The 24,921-nt window shown below is 41.7% G+C and overlaps 1 protein-coding gene and 1 pseudogene across 1 annotated transcript; both read right to left on the reverse strand.

Moving 5' to 3' along the window:
- Window positions 1-974: 974 nt before the first annotated feature.
- Window positions 975-3,087, reverse strand: LOC123131934 (uncharacterized; annotated as a pseudogene).
- Window positions 3,088-22,231: 19,144 nt separating this feature from the next.
- On the reverse strand, window positions 22,232-24,488 carry LOC123131935 (uncharacterized). Its single transcript, XM_044551660.1, has 2 exons — window positions 23,518-24,488; window positions 22,232-23,421 (listed from the first exon to the last, which is right to left on the reverse strand). Exons 1-2 carry the CDS (start codon window positions 24,039-24,041, stop codon window positions 22,542-22,544), a joined length of 1,404 nt encoding a protein of 467 aa, XP_044407595.1. The 5' UTR covers window positions 24,042-24,488; the 3' UTR covers window positions 22,232-22,541.
- Between the last annotated feature and the right edge of the window lie 433 nt (window positions 24,489-24,921).

Here is a 24,921-nt window from a genome sequence, read left to right on the forward strand (position 1 = left end):
TCACTACACCTAGTGCCAATAAACCCACATGGGCCCATAGAGATTTTCAGAAATTGCTAGATGGGCCTAAAGCCCCTCCTATATTTCAGCAATGTCATGCTTTCTTGCATCCGTGCATGTGTCGTTCCCACCTCTACTCATTCTTCTTCTACTATCAATAAAATGATACGCAAGCTTTGCGTATTCGCGCAAAAAAACCCTTATGAGAGCCATTATCACTTGTTCACTTACAAAAACACGGCAAAGTTCCCATGTACAGTTGGTTGCTCAAACTAAAAATAGGTAAACTATAGTATGTCCTATCTAAAGTAAACAGTTTGTGGTTTCGTAAACCTGATCGCAGGCACCCACCAGGAAGCAAGAACCTGAACTTGTGTGCGCTCTTGACCAAATAGGAAGGCAGATGCATGGCAGACGCTGAGCTGGGTATGGCAGTCCCTGGGCTGGGTATGCCGTGAAGGAAATCAGACATGAAGCAAGATTCGCAAGCACACAATGATTTGATTTCTAATTTCTAGAAAAAATAACTGATAATTGGCAAAGATGACAATGATATACTTCTAATCCTAGTAAATGTAGCTTACACCAAAACATCACCAAGACAAACATATATAGTTCATTTTAAGTGGCAGCATCATCACGTATAGATAGTAAAATCACTTCTACTACTGAGAGCTAATATTTGTATTACAAAACATCCCATGAACTGCAGCGCCAAATATGGTTTTATGTACTATGTATCATGACTGTTAAGTAATTTTACAACGCCTAACATTCTACCAGTCTGGATCAACATACTACTGAAAAAACAGTTTGATAGTGGGAATGTACACATTTTAATTTGTATGTATGTGCTTATGAGTACATGCATACATGTACGCTGCGGGGTCCTTCAAAATTACTGCTGGACACTGTTAGCTTTCTTTTGCCAAAAATAAGGGAATAATAAAGTCACATAGACGGGAATCACAAAGTCACGGTCTTACACGGCTAACCGAAATAACAACACAAATTGTGCAGAGTACCAAGACAAGGCTCCAACAGTGAGCACAAATAGATAAGTAGGGCAAGATAAATGAAGCTGGCGATAATTAGGGCAATCTGATTTGCAAATACCTACTCATCTTTGTTCCCAGGAAACTAATCAAGTAGGTAGGATCTAACCATGGCGGTGACTAGCTCTGTGGTGGCCTTGCCAAGGCACAACTTGATCGCCCCGGTGCAAATCACCTTGGACTTGATGTCGGTGACGATGGGTTCCTACCGAGCGGCAATGTGGCGTCTGCGACGAACCTTGTCGGCGGAGTCCTTGACCCTCTTGGCACGCCCACGGTGCTTGCTCAGCTCGTACTCGCCCATGTAGGTAAAGTTGGATTCCTCCTTAAGTTGAGATTCCTGTTCCAACTCTCTCCTATATAGCTTCTCATCTTCAAATAGAGATTCTAATTCGTTTCCAGAAAACTTGCCCATCCAGCAAGGCGTGTACACGAAAGATGCGTCCGTCCTTCCATATGGGGGGTCAGTGTAAGCTTCTAGCCATGGACAGGAACTGCCCAAGTACTGAAATTTTGAGTTGTTCCAGTCATAGGCTAGTCCTATGGTTGTTATCTCTGATGAAATCAAGAAGACGACCTCTTTATAAGGATCAAATCCAAGGAAAAAATAAGATATGTCGGTATCATATTCTTCAGCCTTTTCAACGACGTCTTCAGTGTCAAGAATGTTATCCTCGTCAGAGTTCCAGTCATATTTCTCTTCCACAAGCGCTTTGTGATTTTCATCTCTAGTATAAGCGTACTCGGGGTCGTCAGAGGTCGACTTACGGTAGCTAACATCTTGTAAGATCCATTGTTTGCCCAGTTGTTGAGCATAGTCACCATGTTCAAAGATCTTAAGACAGGTATCATGTTTTAAAATCCAATCTGTTTGACCGCATGATTCACTGAGATACCAAACCCAAAGTCGATGATTCCAGTAATCAAGTGTTGCGCAATACACCCCTCTCGACAATATCCCGAGATGGTGTTTGGGATATCCCCTCAATTCACTGACACATGGTAGTTTAATTACTCTGTATGTGTGATCTAACAAGGACATTCTGCACACATAAACATTCAGATAAAGTAAATTAATACCAACCTGAGTGAATCACAGTGGTATATACTCCGTATTTGTTAAAGGAGAATGATGATCGGGCTACTAGAATACCTGGTAAGATAGTCATTCGTGCAATGGATGTAGAGCGCGCTTTGCCAGTAGACGGCATAAAAACGACAGTGCTCATACCAAGAATTCCACTTCATGCTGGCGATGATCCCTGCAGCCTCCCCTTCCCGGAGGAAGGTCATCTCGTCCCATCGCTGAGTCACCGATGAGAACACATGGATGGGGTATGACGCTGGAGGCCACTCCGACCGGAGCAACGGGTTATCGTCGTCGGATTCGCCGTCGGCTGGCAGTCGTCGCAGTGGCACACGTGGGATCAGAAAGACCTGGTAATGCGGCGAGATGGTGGGCTCGAACGCGAGGTAGGCGGTCTGCTCGAATCCTGGCATGTGCGGCGGGGGTCGCTTGGGCAAAGCAGAAGCAGCAAAGCAGAAGACCGTCGCAGTGGTCCGTGATCGCGTGGCGGTGCGTCGGCCCGCGATTCGCGGCAAAGCAGAAGACCGTCGCAGTGGTCCGTGATCGTGACGCCCGCGCAGGGTAGGAAATTGAGCCCTCCGTCGATCGCCGGGCCAGTGGAGGGGCGGGCGAAGAACTCCGAGTAATGATTCGCGGCGAAGTTGATGAAGATGCCGCGCACCGAGCGCAAAAGCAGGTTGCCGCGCAGGCGGCCGTCGACGGCGTCGCGCCACGCCTTGCAGACCCGCCGGGCCTCGGCCAAGACGTGCGGCAGGAGACGCCGGAGGACCTCGGCGAGCGCGTCGTCGTGTAGCGCGGCCGGCTCCGATCCCATCATATCCGTGCGAGGCTATGTTTCGTCGTCGATGGATCCAGATCTAGAGATTTAGGGGAGGAATTGGGGGCCAGGGAAAAGATAGATGAAGAGAGGATTTGGTATTGGGACTTTCTGAAGACAGTTCATAGTACCTCATATTCCTCTCCACCTACTGCCTCACTCCTCCGTACTTATACATTGGCTGAGAGAAATGCAGCCCATGGGCTTCGGTGTCCAGTACCATCAGCTGTTCGATGTGGTCCTGCCAGTTTTTTTTTACGGAAAGGCCTTCAGGCATGTGGTCGTGACATTTGTTGGCGAAATTTCCCTAAAAAATTTATTGGCGAAATATATTTGGGACCTTTCACGTGTTATGGTAATACATGATTATGTGGCTAGTACCGAAATACAAACCTCTTAAGCAAGGAAACTTACCATGCATGTTTTTTTTGGCTAAGCTAGATTGCCATACAAGTTCCCTTCTTCACTAAGCAAGCTTACCCTAGAAGCTAGTTTCACTATTAAGAAAACTTGTCATGCAAGTTTGCTTCACTACTAAGGAAACTTATGATGCAAGTTCCTTCCACTCCAAGGTTTCTTGTAGATAAGCTTCGAGAGATGAAATAACTTGGTGACCAAGGAGTGCAGCAAACTTGTGAGGCAAGATTTCTTATGTGCTAAGAAATGGATGGCTATATATAGTCTCCTTTTGGAAAAGTTTGATCTTGTGCAAGCATCCACCAAAGATTAGTAGAAAGAGCTCCCAAGTTTATCTCCCTTCATCTTGTGTTCCTTGTTTTATTGTCATCACAAACCGAGAGCAGCAACTTAAAAACTCCCATGACATATGTAGGAAGTGCTTGGGAAACTGATTCGATTAAAACTTCTCTCCCTGCTTGAGACAAAAGTACATCCCCTCATTGGATTAACCTCTTAGTCATACTCATCTGTAGGTTCTGGAATCGCCCTTTAGACATTCGCCCCTCAGGAGTAGGCAGACCCAAATACTTCTCCTCGAAAATTAAGCTCGTAACACCTAACACATCCCTGACTTGCTCCTGTATAATAGCCGGACAAAAGTCTCCAAAGAAAATTGATCACTTGTCAAAGTTTAAACTTTGACCCATAGCCGCACCATACCTTTCTAGAGCTAACTTGATTCTTTCCACTTTTACTTGGGATGCTTCAAAAACAAGAGTTTATCATCGGCAGACAACAATGTGATATACCTGGCGCCCTTCTACACACCTTTAGAGAGTGATATTCCAGGTCATAAAATCATGTTATAGAATAGCAGAGAGACCATCCGCCATGAAAAGAACAAAAACAGTGAAAGGGGATCACCCTGTCGATGATACTTGACATAATCCAATCCACCCATCATCGAGAGACCCCATCTTTTTGCATCACCTACTTCAAGAAGTCCCAATCCACCCTATCTTATGCTTTAGATAGGTCTAACTTATATGCACAAAAATTCTTTGTAGGATCTTTCTGCTGTTTGATATAGTGGATGCACTCAAAGGCCATCAAGGCATTGTCCGTGATCAATCTACCCCGGCACAACGCACTCTGTTCAGGTGTGGTTATATCCTCAAGCAATGGCCTTAGTCGTTTGACCAAACATTTAGAAATCACCTTATAAGTCACATTACAAAGGCTTATAGGTCTGTAATCTTTAAGACTTTTTGGATCTGATATTTTAGGAATCAACACAATTAGTGCATCATTAGCACCCGATGGCATTATACCGGATCTGAAAAATTCCTTCACTGCAGCCAATACACTTTCTTGTACTGTACTCCAATTGCGTTGAAAGAACCTAGCCGGAAAACCATCTGGCCCTGGGGCCTTAAGAGGCCTAATCTGAAATATTGCATCTCCAATTTCCTTTTCCGAGAAAGGCTCACACATCCTAGCATTATCTGCTGCTGAAATCTTTGGTTCTATAGGATTTGCCGGTTATACCTCGCTCCATGCTAGTTCGATAGTATGTATCCTCGCGTGACCAATATTCCTGATGTATATTAATGCGAGGATACATTTGTAGTTATGGTCATGTGACCAATATTCCTGATGTATATAAAAGAAATATAATAGAATATAAAAAATATACTAGTATATATATAAAACATTCCTGATGTATATTAAAAAGTATAATAGTTATGGAAAAGAGTAGACATAAAAAATATGTTTAAAAAATGTTAATCATCTGTTTATAAACTTTTAAATGTGTAAAAAAATGTTCTTTTGCTGCTTGATGACCACTTCAACATATCTCTTCCGTACCTACAAATGTCATTTCTAGTATTGTTATTTTATCATCAAACTTTGAACTATCTGCTTCAAGTCAGAGCTATGCAAGGAGGACAAAAACAATATGAACTTAGGCATACCGTAAGAGGGAATTACTCGGCGGCTATGAAGCTGTGAAATTGTCAAACGGGCAATCTATTTTGTTGATGTTGTGGATTGACCCCACATCCATTGAACATGATACATTGATGATATGAAATGGCTTACAATTAATACCAAGATTGGCTAATTCTCTGTATAGTAACTGAACTGAATTACATAGTTGCCTGCCTGCTGAAATATGGAAGAGATGTATAATGGTAGTGTTAGCGGATAGTTGCAGTGCAGTTTTTTTCTTTTCAAGATGACATGCATAGTAGTTTGAAGTTTAGACAACTACTCCCTCCGTTCCTAAATATTTGTCTGTCTAGAGATTTCAACAAGTGACTACATACGGAGCAAAATGAGTGAATCTACACACTAAAATGTGTCTATATACATCCGTATGTGGTAGTCCATTTGAAATCTCTAAAAAGACCAATATTTACGAACAGAGGGAGTATATATGAATAACTAGCTTGACCAAACTAAAAATGTCAAATAGGTACCATTACTGGTACTTGGAAGATTAAAAGCTAGTTATATTTCTTCCGTTTGATATTGTTGTCTCTGGTGATCTTGCTAATAATATTAAATTGTTAATAATGACTAGGTTTTGTATCTTCATGTTCCCTTGGTACAAATTTCTGAATGGATCAAATAATATCCTTTGTACTGAAATTTCTTTTGTGATAAATAAAAGTTCGATGGACCATATGTTTGCATCCTTATCATCTTCTTTCATACATTCACACTTCCTCTAGTTTTTTTAATATATTATAAATATATCTGTATAGGCAACAACTGTTCATGAAAAAAATGCCTAATGTGCTATATATGCAGCTTGAGTGAAGATCTAAAAAGATCAGTTGCCATATCTGCTAGCAAACTGATTATTACTGTTTGAAGTACAACAAAGGAAATTCAGCATTTTCTACTAGCATTATTATTCATTTATCCCCTGAAATTGGCTTGGTGATTGTAAATTTAGTATAACTGAGTCTACCTAAATAAATCTTGAGTAGAGAAACGCCTAATAAGCTATGTCTGCAACATGACTTTGAATAAAACTGAAACTTGAACAGCTGATAGATCAGTAAGCCTTTTTCCCCACTGGCACTAGTGAACATCTGTGGATGAACAATGTCGAGCATGATTGGTTGGTAGCCAAAAATTGGCTAGCCAATATTTTGGCATGCCAAAATATTGCAACTCCCAAGATTTGCCAATCTTTGGCAAATTTTGAGAGATGGTCAGAGTAAGTTGGTGGCTAACTTTCTGTCTTGCCAAAATGTTGTCTAGCAAATTTTTGGTAATCAACCAATCATGCTCTAGGCGAATCAAATTTCGGTTGCGCCCTTGGTTGGCCTATGTTTGGGTTGATTATAATTGGCTAGTGTTTTCTCTCTCCTTCTTTTTTGCTATAGTTCGATTAGCATGATTATTAGCTCATTCAAGTTGTACTATTTTCACGACACACTCCTAGTTGTATATACCAACAAAGCTGTTTGATCTTTGATGTATACAAGTATTTCGGCCCCCTCTGTTCTCTGTGTCTAGGTGTATATACCCACAAAGCCGGTAACATATGTTTGGTTACCTCCTTGTTCACTAAATTACTCGCTGCCTGTTTGTTGGAGCTGGAAGTGAAAACCTTAGTTTTATATTTTGCACCTAGTATGAAAGCTTATGTAGTTGTATCTCAGAAATATTTTGTGTTGATGATTTCACATATGTAATCATGCCTCGGTTACATGGTTCTAATCATCTTTCACCTTACCACACCTTTTCAGGTCGGCGGCATGATGCTTCGGGTGCGATAACCACTTCGTATCTGGTGAAATCTCATTTGGTCGCGTTACTACATAAATATGGTTGCCAGACATATTGTTGTGCCTATGGAAGTGATGGACGTATTACACGAACATGTGTGTTCTTATGACCAGGGACGGAGCCAGGAAATGGGGATGAGGGGGGCGAGAATTTTAAGCATAAAAATCTAAGAAAATATAGTCATATATTACAGTAAGCATCCTTAGGTCCGTATCTATTAATTTAAAATCGATCCAGTGGCCACCATGATAGAAAAATCTACATAATTTCAATCCTAAAAAAAACTACATTATTTCTATAATACAAAACCTCGCTGGTAGTTTTGTTCTCTTAATGTCCACAGGCACAAGTGAACGATTGAACACTTGCCAATAGAATTTTGCCGTTTGTAGTTTCGATACAAGCTAACTTAATGTTGGATGATCATCCAAGGACTAACTAAAACACGACCAAAATCCAAGAGGAGAGTGGACTAACTTTTCTTCTTCGTTGCCTCCTCCCTGCTCATCTTGATCAAGCGGCCGGCCGGCCGGGCGTGCACCCGTGCAGCCTTGCATGACCGCCCTCTTCTCACCATCTATCTTCGATCTGCAATGGAAACCAAGCCTGATCTAAATAGCCCTCGGCGGCGGCGGCGGCGGCGGCAGTGGCGAACAGGAGCACAAACGAAACAGGTGTGGCGAACAGGATCTGTGTAACCGCGTGTGTGCTGCCACCATGGTTTCCACTTTCCAAGTCCCAGGCCGGCTGGCCCAATCCACATGTGTGTTGCTGGTTTCCAACTGATCTATATGGGCTTCTGTCTGCAGTTGATGGGTTGGGGCCTGAGAGTTTGAGAGTTTTCAGGTGACGTTGCGTTTCACAGGGGGGGGCAGAACCGCAGAATTAGTCACGCAGATGCTAAATTAGTCAACCAACCAACCGCTATTAAGGGGAGGAAAAAATCGTTAGGGGGGGTCTAGCCCCCCCTCGTCCCCCCTTGGATTCGTCCCTGCTTATGACACTGCTTGTCAGGTTTTCCTAGTACTGTATCTCGACGATTGGTTGAATTGCGAATGCGTATGCGGATATCTATGGACGGCAGAGGGAATGTATCGTGAAGTCTTTTCGGGAGGGGAATACGGTGATTAGTTACTGGTAAGCAAGGACTAAATTGCTTTGCCCATGGTTTTACCTGCCCCGCATGGCGACATGCGCGGCAGCATAACTTCTCCCTCCCTGCGCCGATTGTGTGTTGTATCAGGCATTCAGGCCAGGAGATTTTAATTTGGCGCCGGGTTTCTGCTTATATATGTTCCATGATGTCCCTACTTGTCCCATTTGTGCTTGTCTGTGTTAGAAATTTAGGGTTTGCGGTCTATCCCTTAATTTCTCTGCGCTTATCCGTGGTGTCGCTTAGAATTCGCATATCTGAGGTTATGGGGTAGGTACCTTCTTATACTGTCTTTACAAAGAGTCCACCTCTTATACAGATATAAGATTCCTAGTCTTTTCCACTAGTTTTCGGGATAGAGTCCAGATCAAATAACCAACCACGATCATATTTGTCTATTTAACGGATTCTACCCGTTATGTCCCCGGAGCACGCGCTTGTGAGCAACGCGTCATAATAGAGTGTAAATTCCTCAAATTACGTAGATCAACATTAGGGCTGTAACCTAACTATACGACCTAGCTCCTTCCAATTATCAGTGTACCCGGGTAGTCTTTCCAATATAAATAGTATATTGTATTTTACTGATAATCGACCAGCTTCCTTGAGCATATATTACTTAAGTACATTCCAACAAGTGATAATTCCATGATAATCATCTAAAGCAATTCCATGTATAAATACATGTATAATTTCATAATGAGGTATTCCGAATATTACTAATTTCTAGTAATTTGAATATAGTTGCAGGACACATAATTCCAACATCTCCCACTTGTCCAAAACGATCATTCAATATTCGTAAACCCATAGCCTTAACATGCTTACCAAATACCTCATGACTAATAGGCTTAGTCAAGGGGTCAGCAACCAGTTTAACACTACGTTGAAAATCCAAAGAAATATATAGTGATACCTTCCCTCGGTATGTTTCCTTGCCTTGACACTTAAGATCACTAGAGACCTTTAGTTTCCGCCTAATAATTCCAGCATAGCTGTCCTCGGCGCCTCAAGTATTCCTTCCTCGAGTGTAATGCCACCTTAATAGGCACCTTGAGTATTTTGTTCCTCAAGTGAAAATTCCGCATCAATTGTTTTCCATTGTGATGCACTTTCCACAATCTTATATAATGTGTGAGATTCCCTTAGCTGCTCATCTTTCCTTCCACTGCTTGAATGCAGCATAAATTCCGAAAGCTAAGTTATGATAATATAATGAAGATACATACGAATTCCAGTACCATTTATTATTCCATTTTTTCAGTAGTTCAAATATAATTCCTCACTGAGTATGATTCTCTTTATCAAAGGTATTTTAACATATTTGCAATTTTCCATACAGAAACATTTCAAAATATTTTCCATGTATTTCCACTCGTAAAACATAGGATGTTTCAAATGTTCCTTTCATATGAAATTTAAAAGATGACCAAGCTTTCACTTTCATCAATGTGACTTTATCATTGCAAACAACAAAAACAATGTTAACGTATACAATAATAATGCAAAATACTTTGCACTTACATTTTTAGATGACCGCCTTGCTTCATTTAGAAACCATATGACCTACTATTCCATTGATGTGAAGCTTGTTATAAGACCATACATTAATATACTCAATTAGCAAACCATGTATTTAGTTCCTCTTAACCAAAATTCCAGGAGAGAGAGAGTTTACACAAAGTATATTTTCCTCTGTGTGAATAATTGAATAACAAGAGTGACATTAAATATTCCAGTGAGCCAAATATCCTTACAAAAAAAACACTTCCAGACAATAGGCTTGCAGTTATTTGGTATGACATTAAGTTCCCAAACTATGCTCTTCCTCATTTGAGTTTGTTCGTTCCCTCAATTCTTCCACCCATAGTTGACATTGAAAAAAAAACTTAAAGGGATTTATTGATTCCTCTAAAATTTAGAGTGGCATGCCCCAACAACACATAACTATTATCCAAACATGATATTCCAAGCTAATTCCTCCCACTTACCCTAAGCGTGTCATGTTGGGAGTGTCACTTGTAGTTTCCTTGGGGTCAAGATTATATTCCAGTATGATTGTCAATAATTCCACCCTTGATCATACAAATTATTGTGTTCCTATACTTTCCACCAGTTTTGCTTTTCCAGATAACAAAGGAAACACCCTTTGATCCACTAGAATAAGCATGATTTTTTTCCTGGTGTGCGCTTTGTAATAACTGAGAATTCCATGCCAAAATAGAAGATCTCTTCCAGTCAAGTGATTGTACTAGATGGAGAATGATATCAACAAATGACAGTATGCAATGCTTACAAAGAAACAAGGGAGTATACAAGACATTCAATTCCTCCATTCAATTGTGGAGTGTACGGTATGTTATAATGGTGAATAGTTCCTTGCTCTCTACATACAAACAATATATTCCTGAAGTGTACCCCCCCCCACCAATCAGTTGTTAAAACTATGATATTATTTAATCAACTGATTTTCCACTTCAGTTTAACATGTGACCAACACAATAAAACCTTCCGACTTGTATAATGAAAAAGTATATACATAACTATATCAAGTGCAATCATTAATGAATGAAGATAAAATAAATAATCAGACCTCTAGTGGGGATGTCCAAATAAATACCATAAGTATATCAAATATAAACGATGTGAAGCCTTTTATCTCCTTCCACCTTAATAAAAAAGGTATATTAAAAAATGTGCTTCACATGTACCATAGTCCTCCCACTAAAGTTTAAAATTCCAGAATCAATAAGCCTCTTGGTCCAGCTCCAAGATATGTGACCAAGTCGTTGATGATGTAGATAATAGATTCCAAGCATGTGTTCCCATTGTTGATATTCCTCCATATGGAGTTATCTTCCCCAAATAACAATTTGGGTTGCTAACTTCCAATGGACCATTAGGAAAGAATAAACCATTGTGAAATTCCGTAATTCACTAATTTTATTATTGAGAAATATTTCCACTCTTCCTTTTCCAAATAGTATAAGATAGTCAATAAATTCCAAGATAGAACAATAAACCAAATCCCTTCTCATTGAAGTTGCACATAGTGTCCTATAACAATAATAGTTTTCCTCCACAAGGGAGTTTCATGGCATAATTTCCAATCCAAAGTACATCAATTTTCCTTTGAAATTGTTGCATGACAATAAAGTTGCTCGTTAAGTGCGAGCCAGTTTCCTTTTCCATGGAGTGGTTCCCATCTTCCTCCATAAATAAGTGATGTTCCATAATAGGCACTTCCTCTTAGCCAATTCTATTAGCAAAAAATATATCTTCCTCTTCAAGGTGTAGTCAACCATAATTGGTCAGATCATTCCCTCAAAGATTTTCATGTCTTCCTCCATAGAACAAATAGTATCCCATATTGGATAGATTGAATAACCACTCACGATGACAAGTGTATATAAAATTATTCCAACCATTTTGGCATATAGTTTATGACAACTATGACTTGCACTAAGAAACCAATTATCTATAATTTCCGAGAGATATTCCGCCCAAAAAGAAGGTGTTTCTGATTGCACGTTATTTTCCATGCAATGTAATCACTCTCATATTGAATAGTAAAAAAAAAATGAATAACCCCAAATAATTATGCAAGTCATTGGTTATCCATATTCCAGGTGTCACATTATATATTTCCTTTACCATAACAATGACATTTTAATTTTGCCTTTCCGGTTTGTTTTGTTAAAATAATGTGATCAACATTCTCCGTAGAAAATATAACCATTATTATCTATTTCCAAACCGTGATAATAGAGTCACGTAATCATAATTTCCATGCTCTAAGTAACAAAGAGAAAAATACCGTTGGGTGTCATTATTGAGAAAAAAAAGTGTTACCAATCTAATCCGTAGACTTCAGAAATCCACTGAATAAATGACGTGAGCACGTCTCTGTACTCCTTCCTCGGTCCACTTGAATTGCTTATTGATGGGCAAAAATAGTACTTAATCTGCAAGTAGTACTATTCCTCGATCGCTCAAAAGTCAGAACCTCTAGCAATCTGTGTTTCCTTGTGTTCTCAGTTTGGTGAAGTATCAACTTGCATGGCTTCTCGATCTGTTGAACCCGAACGAGAGAACAAACGTAGACTGTCTTCCGTGTACGCGAGTTATTACTTGCGGCGCTCCATTGTAAGTCTAATGGTACAATCAGAAGCAAGCAAAAAATTGTTCCTCGATCCACGTGAGCAGAAGTTGGGCATGTCCTTTGTTTTCCAGGATCCCTTGATCTATGTGCAATAGGAAATTATCTCACAGGGAGTGACATATTTAATCTTGTATAGTTGTCCCTGCACGACTGTTACATGATGCTGAGTAAATCTTTGACCTCCAGATCCGATTAAAATAATAAGAAAATCCGTTAATGATTTCCGGCAGTGAATCTTGCCATGCTTCTGATCGCACACGCAGGCGTATCGATCTGTTCCTACTTGGTAGTAGTATAGTACTCCTATCTCTCCATCGAATGCAAATACTCCAGCAACCTGGTGCTTACGCAACACAAGAACGTGGGACTCGGCAGCGGCGCACAAGTATTACACACGATGAAAAATCAGACTGCACCGCGGGAGTACGACACGGCAGCGAGTCGGCGGGATCAAGCTAAGCACCAGAAAAGCGGCGGCGATGGATCGATCTGAGAGAGGCAACTACGCTGCGGATGAGCGACATCCCGAGTCGGCAGAGTTACGCAGCGGATCAACGACTGTTCCAGCGATAGCCGGATCACCCATCAGACGAATCTTGCTCTGATACCAATGTTAGAAATTTAGGGTTTGCGGTCTATCCCTTAATTTCTCTGCGCTTATCCGTGGTGCCGCTCACAATTCGCATATCTGAGACTACGGTGTAGGTACCTTCTTATACTGTCTTTACAAAGAGTCCACCTCTTATACAGATAAAAGATTCCTAGTCTTTTCCACTAGTTTCCGGGATAGAGTCCAGATGAAATAACCAACCACGATCATATTTGTCTGTTTAACGGATTCTACCCGTTATGTCCCCGGAGCACGCGCTTGTGAGCAACGCGTTATAATAGAGTGTAAATTCCTCAAATTACGTAGATCTACATTAGGGCTGTAACCTAACTATATGATCTAGCTCCTTCCAATCATCAGTGTACCCGGTAGTCTTTCCAATATAAATAGTATATTGTATTCCACTGATAATCGACCAGCTTTCTTAAGAATATATTACTTAAGTACATTCCAACAAGTGATAATTCCATGATAATCATCTAAAGCAATTCCATGTATAAATGCATGTATAATTTCATAATGTGGTAGTCCGAGTATTAGTAATTTCTAGTAATTTGAATATAGTTGCAGGACACATAATTCCAACAGTCTATGCGTGTGTGTTTGTGTTGAATCTAGAATCGCAGTATCTAGAATCTAATTCCGAGCTCAGAATCGCAGTGGTTTTGATGTCTGAATTGCATCAGTAGTCTGAATCGCAGTGGTTTTAAAGTCTGAATTGCACCATGTCCAGCTCGGACCCCCGGCGCTTCTCCATTGTCTGCTTCTCTCTGAAGAAGGAAGAAGCAGAGGATGTGGGAGCGTCCTCCGTGCCAAGTTCAGAACCGGGCATCTCTCCATTGTGTGCTTCAGAAGAAGCATGCATCTCTCTCTCTCTCTCTCTCTCTCTCTCTCTTTGTGATGAAGAAGAAAGAAGAAGAATCCGAGGATGTGGAAACACCTTCTGTGTCAAACCCAACAAGCCCAAGCAATGCTCCATTGTGTGCTTCAGAAACAGATAGTAGCTCTCTGAAGAAAGAAGAGACCACCAATATATTTGTTTGATGCATCCTCTGTGTCCAGCTTAACAAACCCTGCAACTTCTCCATTGTTTGCTTCAGAAACAGATAGCAGTTCGCCGGAGATGGAAAGCGTTCGACGACTCCACCGGAGCATCCTCCGCTGCAAGCTCGGTCCTTGGCAGCCACCACTACACCTTGTGCTTCAGAAACAGATATGAGCCATCTGAAGAGAGAAACTGTCAATGTACTATCTGACCCTGAGAGTCAAGTTTGAGCTTGAGCTTCAGCTTCAACTCCTCAAGCGGCATCAGCAGCAGCCTCGCCGTCACTCCAGCAATGGATGGCCGACATCCTGCATAGGCCCGCCGCATGACAATGTAAAGGTTAAATAAATATTGATGCCGCTAATGCAGGGGCAGCCAAAGCTTTGGTTCTCCGAAATGGCTTGGTGTTGGCGGATCATATTGTTCGCACACGAACACATCACTGTGTACCCTCGATGCCGGGGGTGATGCACCGCAGCTCACGTCGAAGGAGACCCGACCGGAAGCGCGGTACGCAGGCAATCCGGCGGATGCTTTTGAGGACCCGAAACCCCACACGCCCGGGAGGGACCCCGTCAGGGCGCGCGGTGGCTATGGACTGCCCTAGGTCGACTTGATCGCCCCAAGGGCCTCAAGGTTCGTCGCCCTGCAACAAGAAGAACGAACGAAGAACGAGGAAGAAGAAGAACAAGGGAGGGAGATAAAGGTAAAGATAAAAGATGATAGATTGATATGTTCGACTGTGTGTTGTTCAATCGGCCGTCAACTCTCATCTATTTATAAGGTGGCTGGACTTCCCGTACAAGAAAAGGACTAAAAAGTCCATCCAAAACGTCAAAAACCCTAACCTAACTCGGACAGGAATCTTTGGCAATTTTCCGGATCAACTCGGTCTCACCGATTGGTTTGCTTTGGTCCCACCGAGTGAACGTGGCCAACTCTCTGTAAATTTCTGTAATTTCCCAGATCAACTCGGTCTCACCGATTAGTTTGTTTCGGTCCCACCGAGTGAGCGTTCCCAACTTTCTGTAACTTTCTGTCATTTTCCGGATCAACTCGGTCTCACCGAGTCAATTAACTCGGTCGGTCCGAAATGACTCTGCAGCTTCTGTTTCTGACCTTGTTTTGCCTCCACAGGTTGCATACGACCTCGGATTAAGACGATTTTTATATCAAAATCAACCGATTCGACGAGACACACAACTTTCATGTTGAAACATTTTCCATCAGAGGCCATCTCAATCGAGTTTATAGCCATTTTATAATCTGATGTCAATATGCGCATCTCCGAACTTGTCATAACTTTTGCATCCGAGCTTCATTTTAGACCATCTTCAAATCCATCTTGATCTTCTCGAATAGAGCTATACCACGGCGACTTTCAATAGTAAGTTTGAATTAATCTTGACATAGCCTCAAGCCACTCTTTATAAATGTGCCACTTTTGAGCGTCAACACATGCCCCCCTGTTTTTCGGCAAAGCTAGCGTGCCGAAAAATAATTTGTACCGTGTTGGCTCTAAGGACGATGTAAACACTCCATTGGTCATTTATATGTGCTTAGGGCGATAAATATATATCGGCCATGTTCATGCTTAGGGCGATAATTCTATATCGGCCATTGCTTGTTTGAACCTCTTGATGCAAACTTGGGTGAAAAACTTCTCAACTTCTATAACAATCCGGTGATATGGTTCCATAGATCAAAACCATCATCCGAACCATGTCATTCACCCTTTTGCTAGGATTTTGCAGATAATCAAGAATGAACTCCCTTTAATCCTTTCTTTCACTTGCATACAAATTTCATTAGTGGCCGAAGCAATGGGCTTTGGTTCGGCCTTATCTATGTCGGTGAGATCAAGCATCGGCTATTGATAGATGTGCAATACACCATGATCTACATGGTAGCCGAATGCTTGTTGCGCCAACTCATTTGCTCTTCAATTTTCATGTCTAGATATATGAGAAATATTAAAGCAACCCAAGGTAAATTTATATCTAGAGATACCTCAAGGTAAACTATTAGTGATTCGTCAAAACATTGATGACCCTTGGATATTTGTTGCACTACTCATAACGAATCACCCAAAGCCTCAATGTGCGTAGCACCTATGGCACCTAAAAGATCCAAACCGAATAACATTGCATATTCGGCTTTGATTATTGTGCAAAAAATATATTTTAAGTGGCATGAGGCTTCACAAAATAGTACCATAAGGATATATATATAAACAACACCAACACCTTGGCCATTGTTATGAATTCAACCATCAAAACATAATCTCCATAGTACTAAAAAGACAAGGCTAATATCAATATTATGCATGTCATAAATCCGATGGTCGATAATAAAACAACAATGATTTGGCCTCTCATATTCGTAGGCCGAATCATATATATTAAATCAAAGCATAAACCCACTCAATTTCTATGAATCGGTCTATGCAACATATTTTGAATGGCACCGGTCATAATGTTTCATCTCCATGCAAGCATAATATAAGTATATGTATAGATTTCCATGAACATGTACCTTGTCTTGCTCTCCAACCAAACTAAGGACGATGTTAGAATGGTACACCAGCCATGCTTTGTCATATTCTTAGGGCGATAGATAAGTATCGGCCATTACCATGAGGTCCATGTAGAATTCATTCACCAAATCATGTATAGCCGAAATAAACAAATGAAATAGCAATCAAATATTTCAGCCCTTTGGATTAGCAAGAGAAAATGTAGCTAATAAATTGTATAGGAATTAGGTAATACCCTCTCATGATGTAAAAAAATTATGTCGCTTCCATGGATCAAAATAAATCCAGGGAGGGTAATTTATCATACCTGATGATGAATTCCATGGCAAATGCATCAATGGTATGGTTGAAAAATATGGATGATGTGCTAACCGAAGATTTTGATGGGGTGATGTAAACCTTCGGCTTAATTGTTTCTAGTTTCCATCCTTCTCTTTCTTCACTTTTATAACACTTGTTGCAATAGAAGGTTGCACATCATTTTTATTTTGACTGCTCCTCTTGGGAACCCATGCCATGTTCTTCTTTTTCAGCTCTTGTGCACTAAGTTTTTGTAATTCCTTCTTTCGCCAATACGATAAGCCGAGTGGGCACCCCGGCTCTGATTTTGTTTGAAGCAATGGCAATTCTTGTTTTACCTTGTGCACTGTCAACTTCTTTTCTTCAGATTTGGCACTTTGACTCTTGATAATTGGTTGCTTCGTCTCATTGCCTTTAGTAGCCAATGTCAACACGTTAATTGGCTCTTTTTCATTTGAGATCAAATCTGAAGTTGCACTCTTACGACCATCTCTTTTAACACGGTGCACTTGTTTGACCACCTTTTTCTTCTTCTTTGAGCTCCGGACCGATTCCTTATGGTTGAAATGGTCTTTAACATATGATTGTTCAAATGTTGATCTTCTCGGAGATGCATAATATTGGTTAGATGGTCTAAAATAAGATGGAGAGTGTGCCCTTGTATCATACCTGTCCCATGATGGATATGGATCTACATGAGCATAGGGATGCATCCACGACATTGGCACTGGTGGCCCAAAATAAGGATATGTATATGTTGCATTAAAATGCTCACTTTGCCAATACCGATCCTCATTTTTGCGCCTTGGGGTGATCTTGGTTTCTTTGCATGATTTGGCCAATAAGCATTCTTCTCTTCACTCTTCTTTTGATATTTATCCAATAGTTCAGTGAAGGTGATTTTTGATCTCTTACACTTGCGCTTATTTCGGCCTTTGTTATCTTTTGGTTTGCTTTCATCGATCATTGGATTTCCTTGTTGCCCCATAGTCCTTAGCGTCTTCATTGTAGCTTAGATGGAATCCTCACCCTCAAGTTCATGTTCATTGTGATCTTCAACTACTTCTTTACTTGAAAGCATGATCCTATCACCTGCAGTTTTTACCTTCTCTTTAGATGGATCGACTTGAAGTAGCCGATGAAAAAACTTTTTGCCATCAAGACCAATCGGAATAGACTGGTCATCCTTTGGTGTTTCAACAAATCTTAATCGTCCTTTTTCAATGGCCGATTTAACTATTTGACGAAACATGTGGCAGTCCTCAAAATTATGCTTGGACGAATCATGCAACTTACAATACATTCGTCCTTGGATAGATGGCTTGACATGGTGATCAAGAATTCTAATGTAATTATTTTTCAACAACAAAGCAAAGATTTGATCACACATGTTTGAATTGAAGGTATACCTTTTGTTTTCTAGCCGATCTTGTTGTGAGAATGGCTTTAGAGTTAAGCAAACGAATGGTTCAAATTTGGCATCTTCCCATTCGGCTATGAATTCTCTTTCGCATACTTTTTCCGATGTCCTTAAATAAGAAACTATACTAGCATCGGTTTTCCCAAAAGATTTTAACCTTGGCTTTAAATTTCTGAAATCAAAGTAGTTAGAACATACACGTCTCAATTGAAACCATGTATAAGCCAAGTATGAAGAAAGCAAAGCTACCCAATAATATATAAACTTTAAATAAAGTAACGGGAAAAGCTTTGGCTGCAGTAATAAGTCAATATCGGTCTCTTTGAATAGTACAATATATTGACCGATATGCTTAGTAACAATTTTATTGCTAACAAGTAAATTGCCCTTCTTCATTGGTTTTTCAAAATTACTTATGAGAATATTTCTTATAGATGCATCAACAATAAAGTTGTGACCAAATATGAAAATAGGTAAATTACTTGCTAGACATACCTCTTCAAATATGTTGGGAGAGCATGATGATTGCATGTCATGAATAATATCGTGCTTTGCTTTCGGATGGCTTCCCAACACCACGTCATAATTTTCTTCTTGATTCCGTGCATCATAAATTTGAAGATCTTTTTCAACCGAACTTTGTTCGGCTACTTGTTCTTGTCCTTGAAGCTCGTCAATTTCTATGGCACGAAACTCATAGGGCAGGAAGTAGGTTCCATTAATTTTAGAAAAATCAAGCATGGTTGTTTTTCTATCCTTTCCATGCTCTTTCTCAATAATGCTTGCCTCTTTAGATTTGATGGACTCAGAATATATACTACTTGATTCGGCTTTTCCAATAACCGAATTTCCTCTGTTACCTGAATCAATGACTTTATCTTTTTTAATTTGCAAGGCTTCTCGCTCTTGTCTAATTCTAGCCCACATCTCAGCTTGGCGAGCTTTAAACTTTTTCATCTCAATTTCCATCCACTCCTCATGAGATTGCCCCCCAATACTTTTAGACTTTTCCGGCAATGAGGTGCCGAAACTTTGCAATTGTTTAGGGGGTACACTAGATGGTACACCACTGGGCGACCGCATCATTTGCACAACTCTAGCTTTTACTGCAGCAAAATCATGAGGCTTCCCGCCTTCTATTAGTTCCTGTCGAATGGAGTTGCACAAATCCCAAGAGAATGTAAGCTTGTTCTCAACCACCCAGTCTGGATATGGTTGCCCCCCGATGCTTTTAGACTCTTTCGGCAATGAGATGTTGCCGAAATTCTGTAATTGTGTAGGGGGTACATGATATGCCATGGTAGTAGGTGAAGGCATTTGTGCTCCTCCAGAAGTTTCACTTATTCGGCCATGACCATGAAGGTGCGGAGCCGAATTATGGACATCAACAGTTGCGTATGGTGCCAAAAAAATTAGTAGCATTAGGTGTAGCATATGATGTTTAAGGGTAATTGGCCAAATAACTAGTAGTAACATGGCCAATTCCCCTATCCACCGGCACATTTGGATTCACATACTGCAAATTAGTTGCCGATAAATAAAAAGGTGAAACACTTTCTTCTATGCTATTGGAAATTTTAACATCAGGTGTTTCAAATCGATTAACCGAACCCATCATGTTGTTCATCGGCATATGGATTTGTGGGGTTTCCGATGCATGAGGGTTGGGATACATATGTTGCATGTTGCTAAAATCATAAGAATTTGAAACATAAAGCTTATTTTGCATCAGCCCTTGCGCATAATTAGATGCATCATTTATAAAACTAGGGCTAGCCGATACATTATGCTCATTAGGTGATCCAGCAACAACATATGGTTTATTTGCATCTACAAAGGGGAATTGGATATTCATATTACCTTTGTAGATTGCAGCAACTTGATGACGATCTCTTCGTAGCAAGAACGAGCTGGAGACCGTTTAAAACTTTGTCCCCAGCGGAGTCGCCAAAAAGTGTGTTCGCACACGAACACGTCACCGTGTACCCTCGACGCCGGGGGTGATGCACCGCAGCTCACGTCGAAGGAGACCCGACCGGAAGCGCGGTACGCAGGCAATCCGGCGGGTGCTTTTGAGGACCCGAAACCCCACACGCCCGGGAGGGACCCCGTCAGGGCGCGCGGTGGCTATGGGCTGCCCTAGGTCGACCTGATCGCCCCTAGGGCCTCGAGGTTCGTCGCCCTGCAACAAGAAGAACGAACGAAGAACGAGGAAGAAGAAGAACAAGGGAGGGAGATAAAGGTAAAGATAAAAGATGATAGATTGATATGTTCGATTGTGTGTTGTTCAATCGGCCGTCAACTCTCATCTATTTATGAGGCGGCTGGACTTCCCATACAAGAAAAGGACTAAAAAGTCCATCCAAAACGTCAAAAACCCTAACCTAACTTGGACAGGAATCTTTGGAATTTTTCGGATCAACTCGGTCTCACCGATTGGTTTGCTTCGGTCCCACCGAGTGAACGTGGCCAACTCTCTGTAAATTTCTGTAATTTCCCAGATCAACTCGGTCTCACCGATTAGTTTATTTCGGTCCCACCGAGTGAGCGTTGCCAACTTTCTGTAACTTTCTGTAATTTTCCGGATCAACTCGGTCTCACCGAGTCAATCAACTCGGTCGGTCCGAAATGACTCTGCAGCTTCTGTTTCTGATCTTGTTTTGCCTCCACAGGTTGCATACGACCTCAGATTAAGACGATTTTTATATCAAAATCAACCGATTCGACGAGACGCACAACTTTCATGTTGAAACATTTTCCATCAGAGGCCATCTCAATCGAGTTTATGGCCATTTTATAATCTGATGTCAATATGCGCATCTCCGAACTTGTCATAACTTTTGCATGCGAGCTCCATTTTAGACCATCTTCAAATCCATCTTGATCTTCTCGAATAGAGCTATACCACGGCGACTTTCAATAGTAAGTTTGAATTAATCTTGACATAGCGTCAAGCCACTCTTTATAAATGTGCCACTTTTGAGCGTCAACACATATGAGCTGCACTGCAGTAAGGTTGAGGTTGAGTCCGACTGTCAACCAGTAATAATTGAAGCGATCTCAGTACTTTGGTGCCGACGCTGCAACTAGCGGTGAATTTTCGCAAATAATCTTCCTTCTATTTATGTAATCGTAGTGCTAATCATGTCAGTGATACACAAGCAAAGGCTGCTTTCAGTTCTAGAACATCAGCTTATTGGGATTCAGATCCCCAGACTTCATTTCATCACAACTTGTAAATGTTATTGCTATTATATGATGAATAGAGTCCTATATGTTGTACAACATTATTTATTTACTACTATCGAGAAAGACCACGGATTGACTATTATTTTTATTTATATCTTTGGATCAATATTCCGTATAGCAGGTTTTGCAGGCACTCGAGAAAATAAAGAACAGAACGTAATATAGGAATAGTTTCCCAAATTTCTATTGCTATTTAATTAAAGTTTTTTTTACCACTGGATGTGAATGCTTGCTGCGAGTTACTCATGAGAGCCATCATCATCACGTACAAAAACAAGGTGAAAATTCCCATACACAGTTAGTTGCTCAAACTAAAAATAGATAAACTATACATCCTGCCTAAAGTAAATACTGTTTCACATCGGACAAGATACACCGGCCCATTTGCACATTTTGAAACAACGGCATCACATCTACGAGTGAGTAAAGTTGCCGCACGACAAACTCACAAATTAAACAGTTTGTTGTTGTTTTACCTGATCTCAAGCATTCATCAGAAAGCAAGAACCTGAACTTGTGTGCGTTCTTGACCAAATAGGAAGGCAGATGCATGGCAGGCAATGTTAGCTTTCTCCAATCAAATGCAAGATACACAAAAAAAAATTTTGATTTTCCAAATTGCTTGCACATACCTACTTTAGAAGAAAGTCACAAGAAACACTCAGGTTTAAATTAATAAAGCCCGACAACGGAAAATAACAAAGTAACATAGTCTTACGAGGCAAACCGAAATAACAACGATACAAATTGTGCAGAGTACCGAGACAAGGCTCCGACAGAAGCTGAGCACAAATAGGTAATATGTATGTAAGGCAAGATAAATGAAGCTGGCGATGATTAGGGCATCTGATTTGCACATACATAATCATCTTTGTTTCCAGGAAACTAATCAACTAGGTATCTAGGATCCAACTATGGCGGTGACTAGTTCTGTGGTGGCCTTGCCAAGGCTGAACTTGGTCGCCCCGGTGCGATTCACCTTCGACTTCATGTCGGTGATGATGGGTTCCTGCCGAGCGGCAATGTGGTGTCTGCGACGAATCTTGGCGGCGGAGTCCTTGACCCTCTTGGCACGCCCAGACTGCTTGCGCAGCTCGTACTCGCCCATGTAGGTGAAGTAGGATTCCTCCTCAAGTTGAGCTTCCAGTTCTAGCTTGTTCCTATATAGCTTCTCGTCTAAAAGAAGAGATTCTAATTCGTTTCCAGGAAACGCGCTTACCCAGCAAGGCGTGTATGGAAAAGATACGCATGTCTCTCCATATGGTGTTCCATACGCTTGACATGTCCATGAACTGCCCAAGTCCTGGAATTTTGAGTTGATCCAGTCATAGGCCAGTCCTCTTGTTGATGTATTCAAGAAGACAACCTCTTTATAAGGATGAAATCCAAGGAAACCATAAGATATGTGCTCTTCATTTTCAATGACATCTACAGCCTCTTCAACAACGTCTTCAATGTCAAGAACGTTATCCTCTGAGTTCCAGTCATAGTCAGGGTACTCCTTACGAAGGTTAACCTGTTGTAAGATCCATTGTTTGCCCAGCTGTTGAGCATAGACGGTCTTAAGACGGGTATCATGTTTTAACACCCATTCTATTCGACCGCACGATTCACTGAGATACCAAACCTGAAGTCGTTTCGAACCATCAAGTATTGAGCCATCAAGTATTGCACAATACACCCCTTGCGATGATCTCCCGAGACGGTGGTTGGAATATACTATCAATCCACCGGCACCTGGTAGTTTAATTACTCTGTACGAGTGATCTGACAAGGACATTCTGCAAACACAAACAAATCAGATAAAGTAGATTAATATAAACATGGGTGAATCATGGTGGTATATACAATTTGTTGAAGCAAACTACGATACGTACCTCGTAAGATAGCCATGTTGGCAATGGATGTAGAGTGCGCTTTGCCAGTATACGGCATGATAGAGAGATGGATCATACCGCCAATCCAACTGCATGTCGGCGATGATCCCGGCAGCTTCCCCTTCCCGAAGGAAGGTTGTCGTATCCCATCGTTGAGTCACCGACGAGAACACATCAACGAGATATGACGCGGGAGGCCACTCCAATTCGAGCAACGGGTTGTCATCGTCGTCGTCAGATTCTCCGTTGGATGGCAGTCGCCATGGCACGCGTGGGATCAGAAAGACCTGGTAGTGCGGCGACACAGCGGGCTCAAACGCGAGGTGGGCGGTGTGGTCGAATCCTATCATGAGCGGCGGGGGGCGTTTGGGCAAACGCGCCCACCGCCGGGTGGCCGGGTTGACGACATACTCGCGCGGGCACGCCAGTGCACGGTAGCTCGACTCGCGGCAAAGCAAAAGGCCGCTGCAGTGATCCTTAACCTTGACGCCCATGTCGCAGTGGTCCTTGACCTCGACGCCCATGCAAGGTAGGAAGTCGAACCCTCCGTCAATCGCCGGGCCCGACGACGGGCGGGAGAAAAACTCCGAGAAGTACTACCCCGAGAAGTTGATGAAGATGCCGTGCACCGAGCGCGAAAGCAGGCTGCCGCGCAGGCGGTCGTCGACGGCGTGGCGCCACGCCTTGCAGACCCGCCAGGCCTCGGCCAGGATGTGCAGGGGGAGACGCCGGAGGACCTCCGCGAGCGCGTCGTCCGGTAGTGCAACCGTCTCCGATGCCATCGTCGATCGATCTCGGTTTGAGATCGCGCACACGGCGCTGTGTTTTGGCGCTGCAGGTCGTTGTCACACTCCTGGATCCAGATCTAGATTGGAATTGGGGGCTAGAGAATGAACAGAAAAAGCTGGGATTTGGGGTTTAGAGTGTATGAAGACAATTAATACTACTCGCGCTGTCTCACGCTGTAGACCACCCTACTCTCTCACACTGTACTTATACATCGGCTGAGAGAAACTCACGCCCGACCTGGTCACACCTAACATAGACGCACGATGCCCACGATTCTAGCCCATAGGCTTCGGCGTCCGGTAGCATTGGCTGTCAATGTGGTCGTCACAATTGGCGATTTTTTAGTATGGCGAAATATATTTGGAACTGTTTGAAACTACGTGTTATAACACGTACTTATGCAGATAATATAACACTGTAATAGAAACATTTAACTCATGCCCCTTTGTCTTAAAAAAGTAGTTTTAGATTTATCTAGATACAGATGTATCTGGACACGCTTGGCTAAGCTAGCTTGCCATACAAGTTTTCTTCTCCACTAAGCAAGCTTACCCTACAATCAAGTTTCACTAGTAAGAAACCTTGTCATGCAAGTTTGCTTCACTACCAAGGAAA

This window comes from Triticum aestivum, chromosome 6A (assembly GCF_018294505.1).
Source record: "Triticum aestivum cultivar Chinese Spring chromosome 6A, IWGSC CS RefSeq v2.1, whole genome shotgun sequence".
In the NCBI taxonomy this organism is placed as follows: Eukaryota; Viridiplantae; Streptophyta; class Magnoliopsida; order Poales; family Poaceae; genus Triticum; species Triticum aestivum.

Bases quoted from the DNA above. Each gene is read 5' to 3' on its own strand.
- LOC123131935 (XM_044551660.1), bottom strand. From the start codon at position 24,041: ATGGGCGTCGAGGTCAAGGACCACTGCGACATGGGCGTCAAGGTTAAG. The intron at 23,422-23,517 runs GTACGTATCGTA...TTGTGTTTGCAG, and splicing joins CAACATGGCTATCTTACGAG to AATGTCCTTGTCAGATCACT.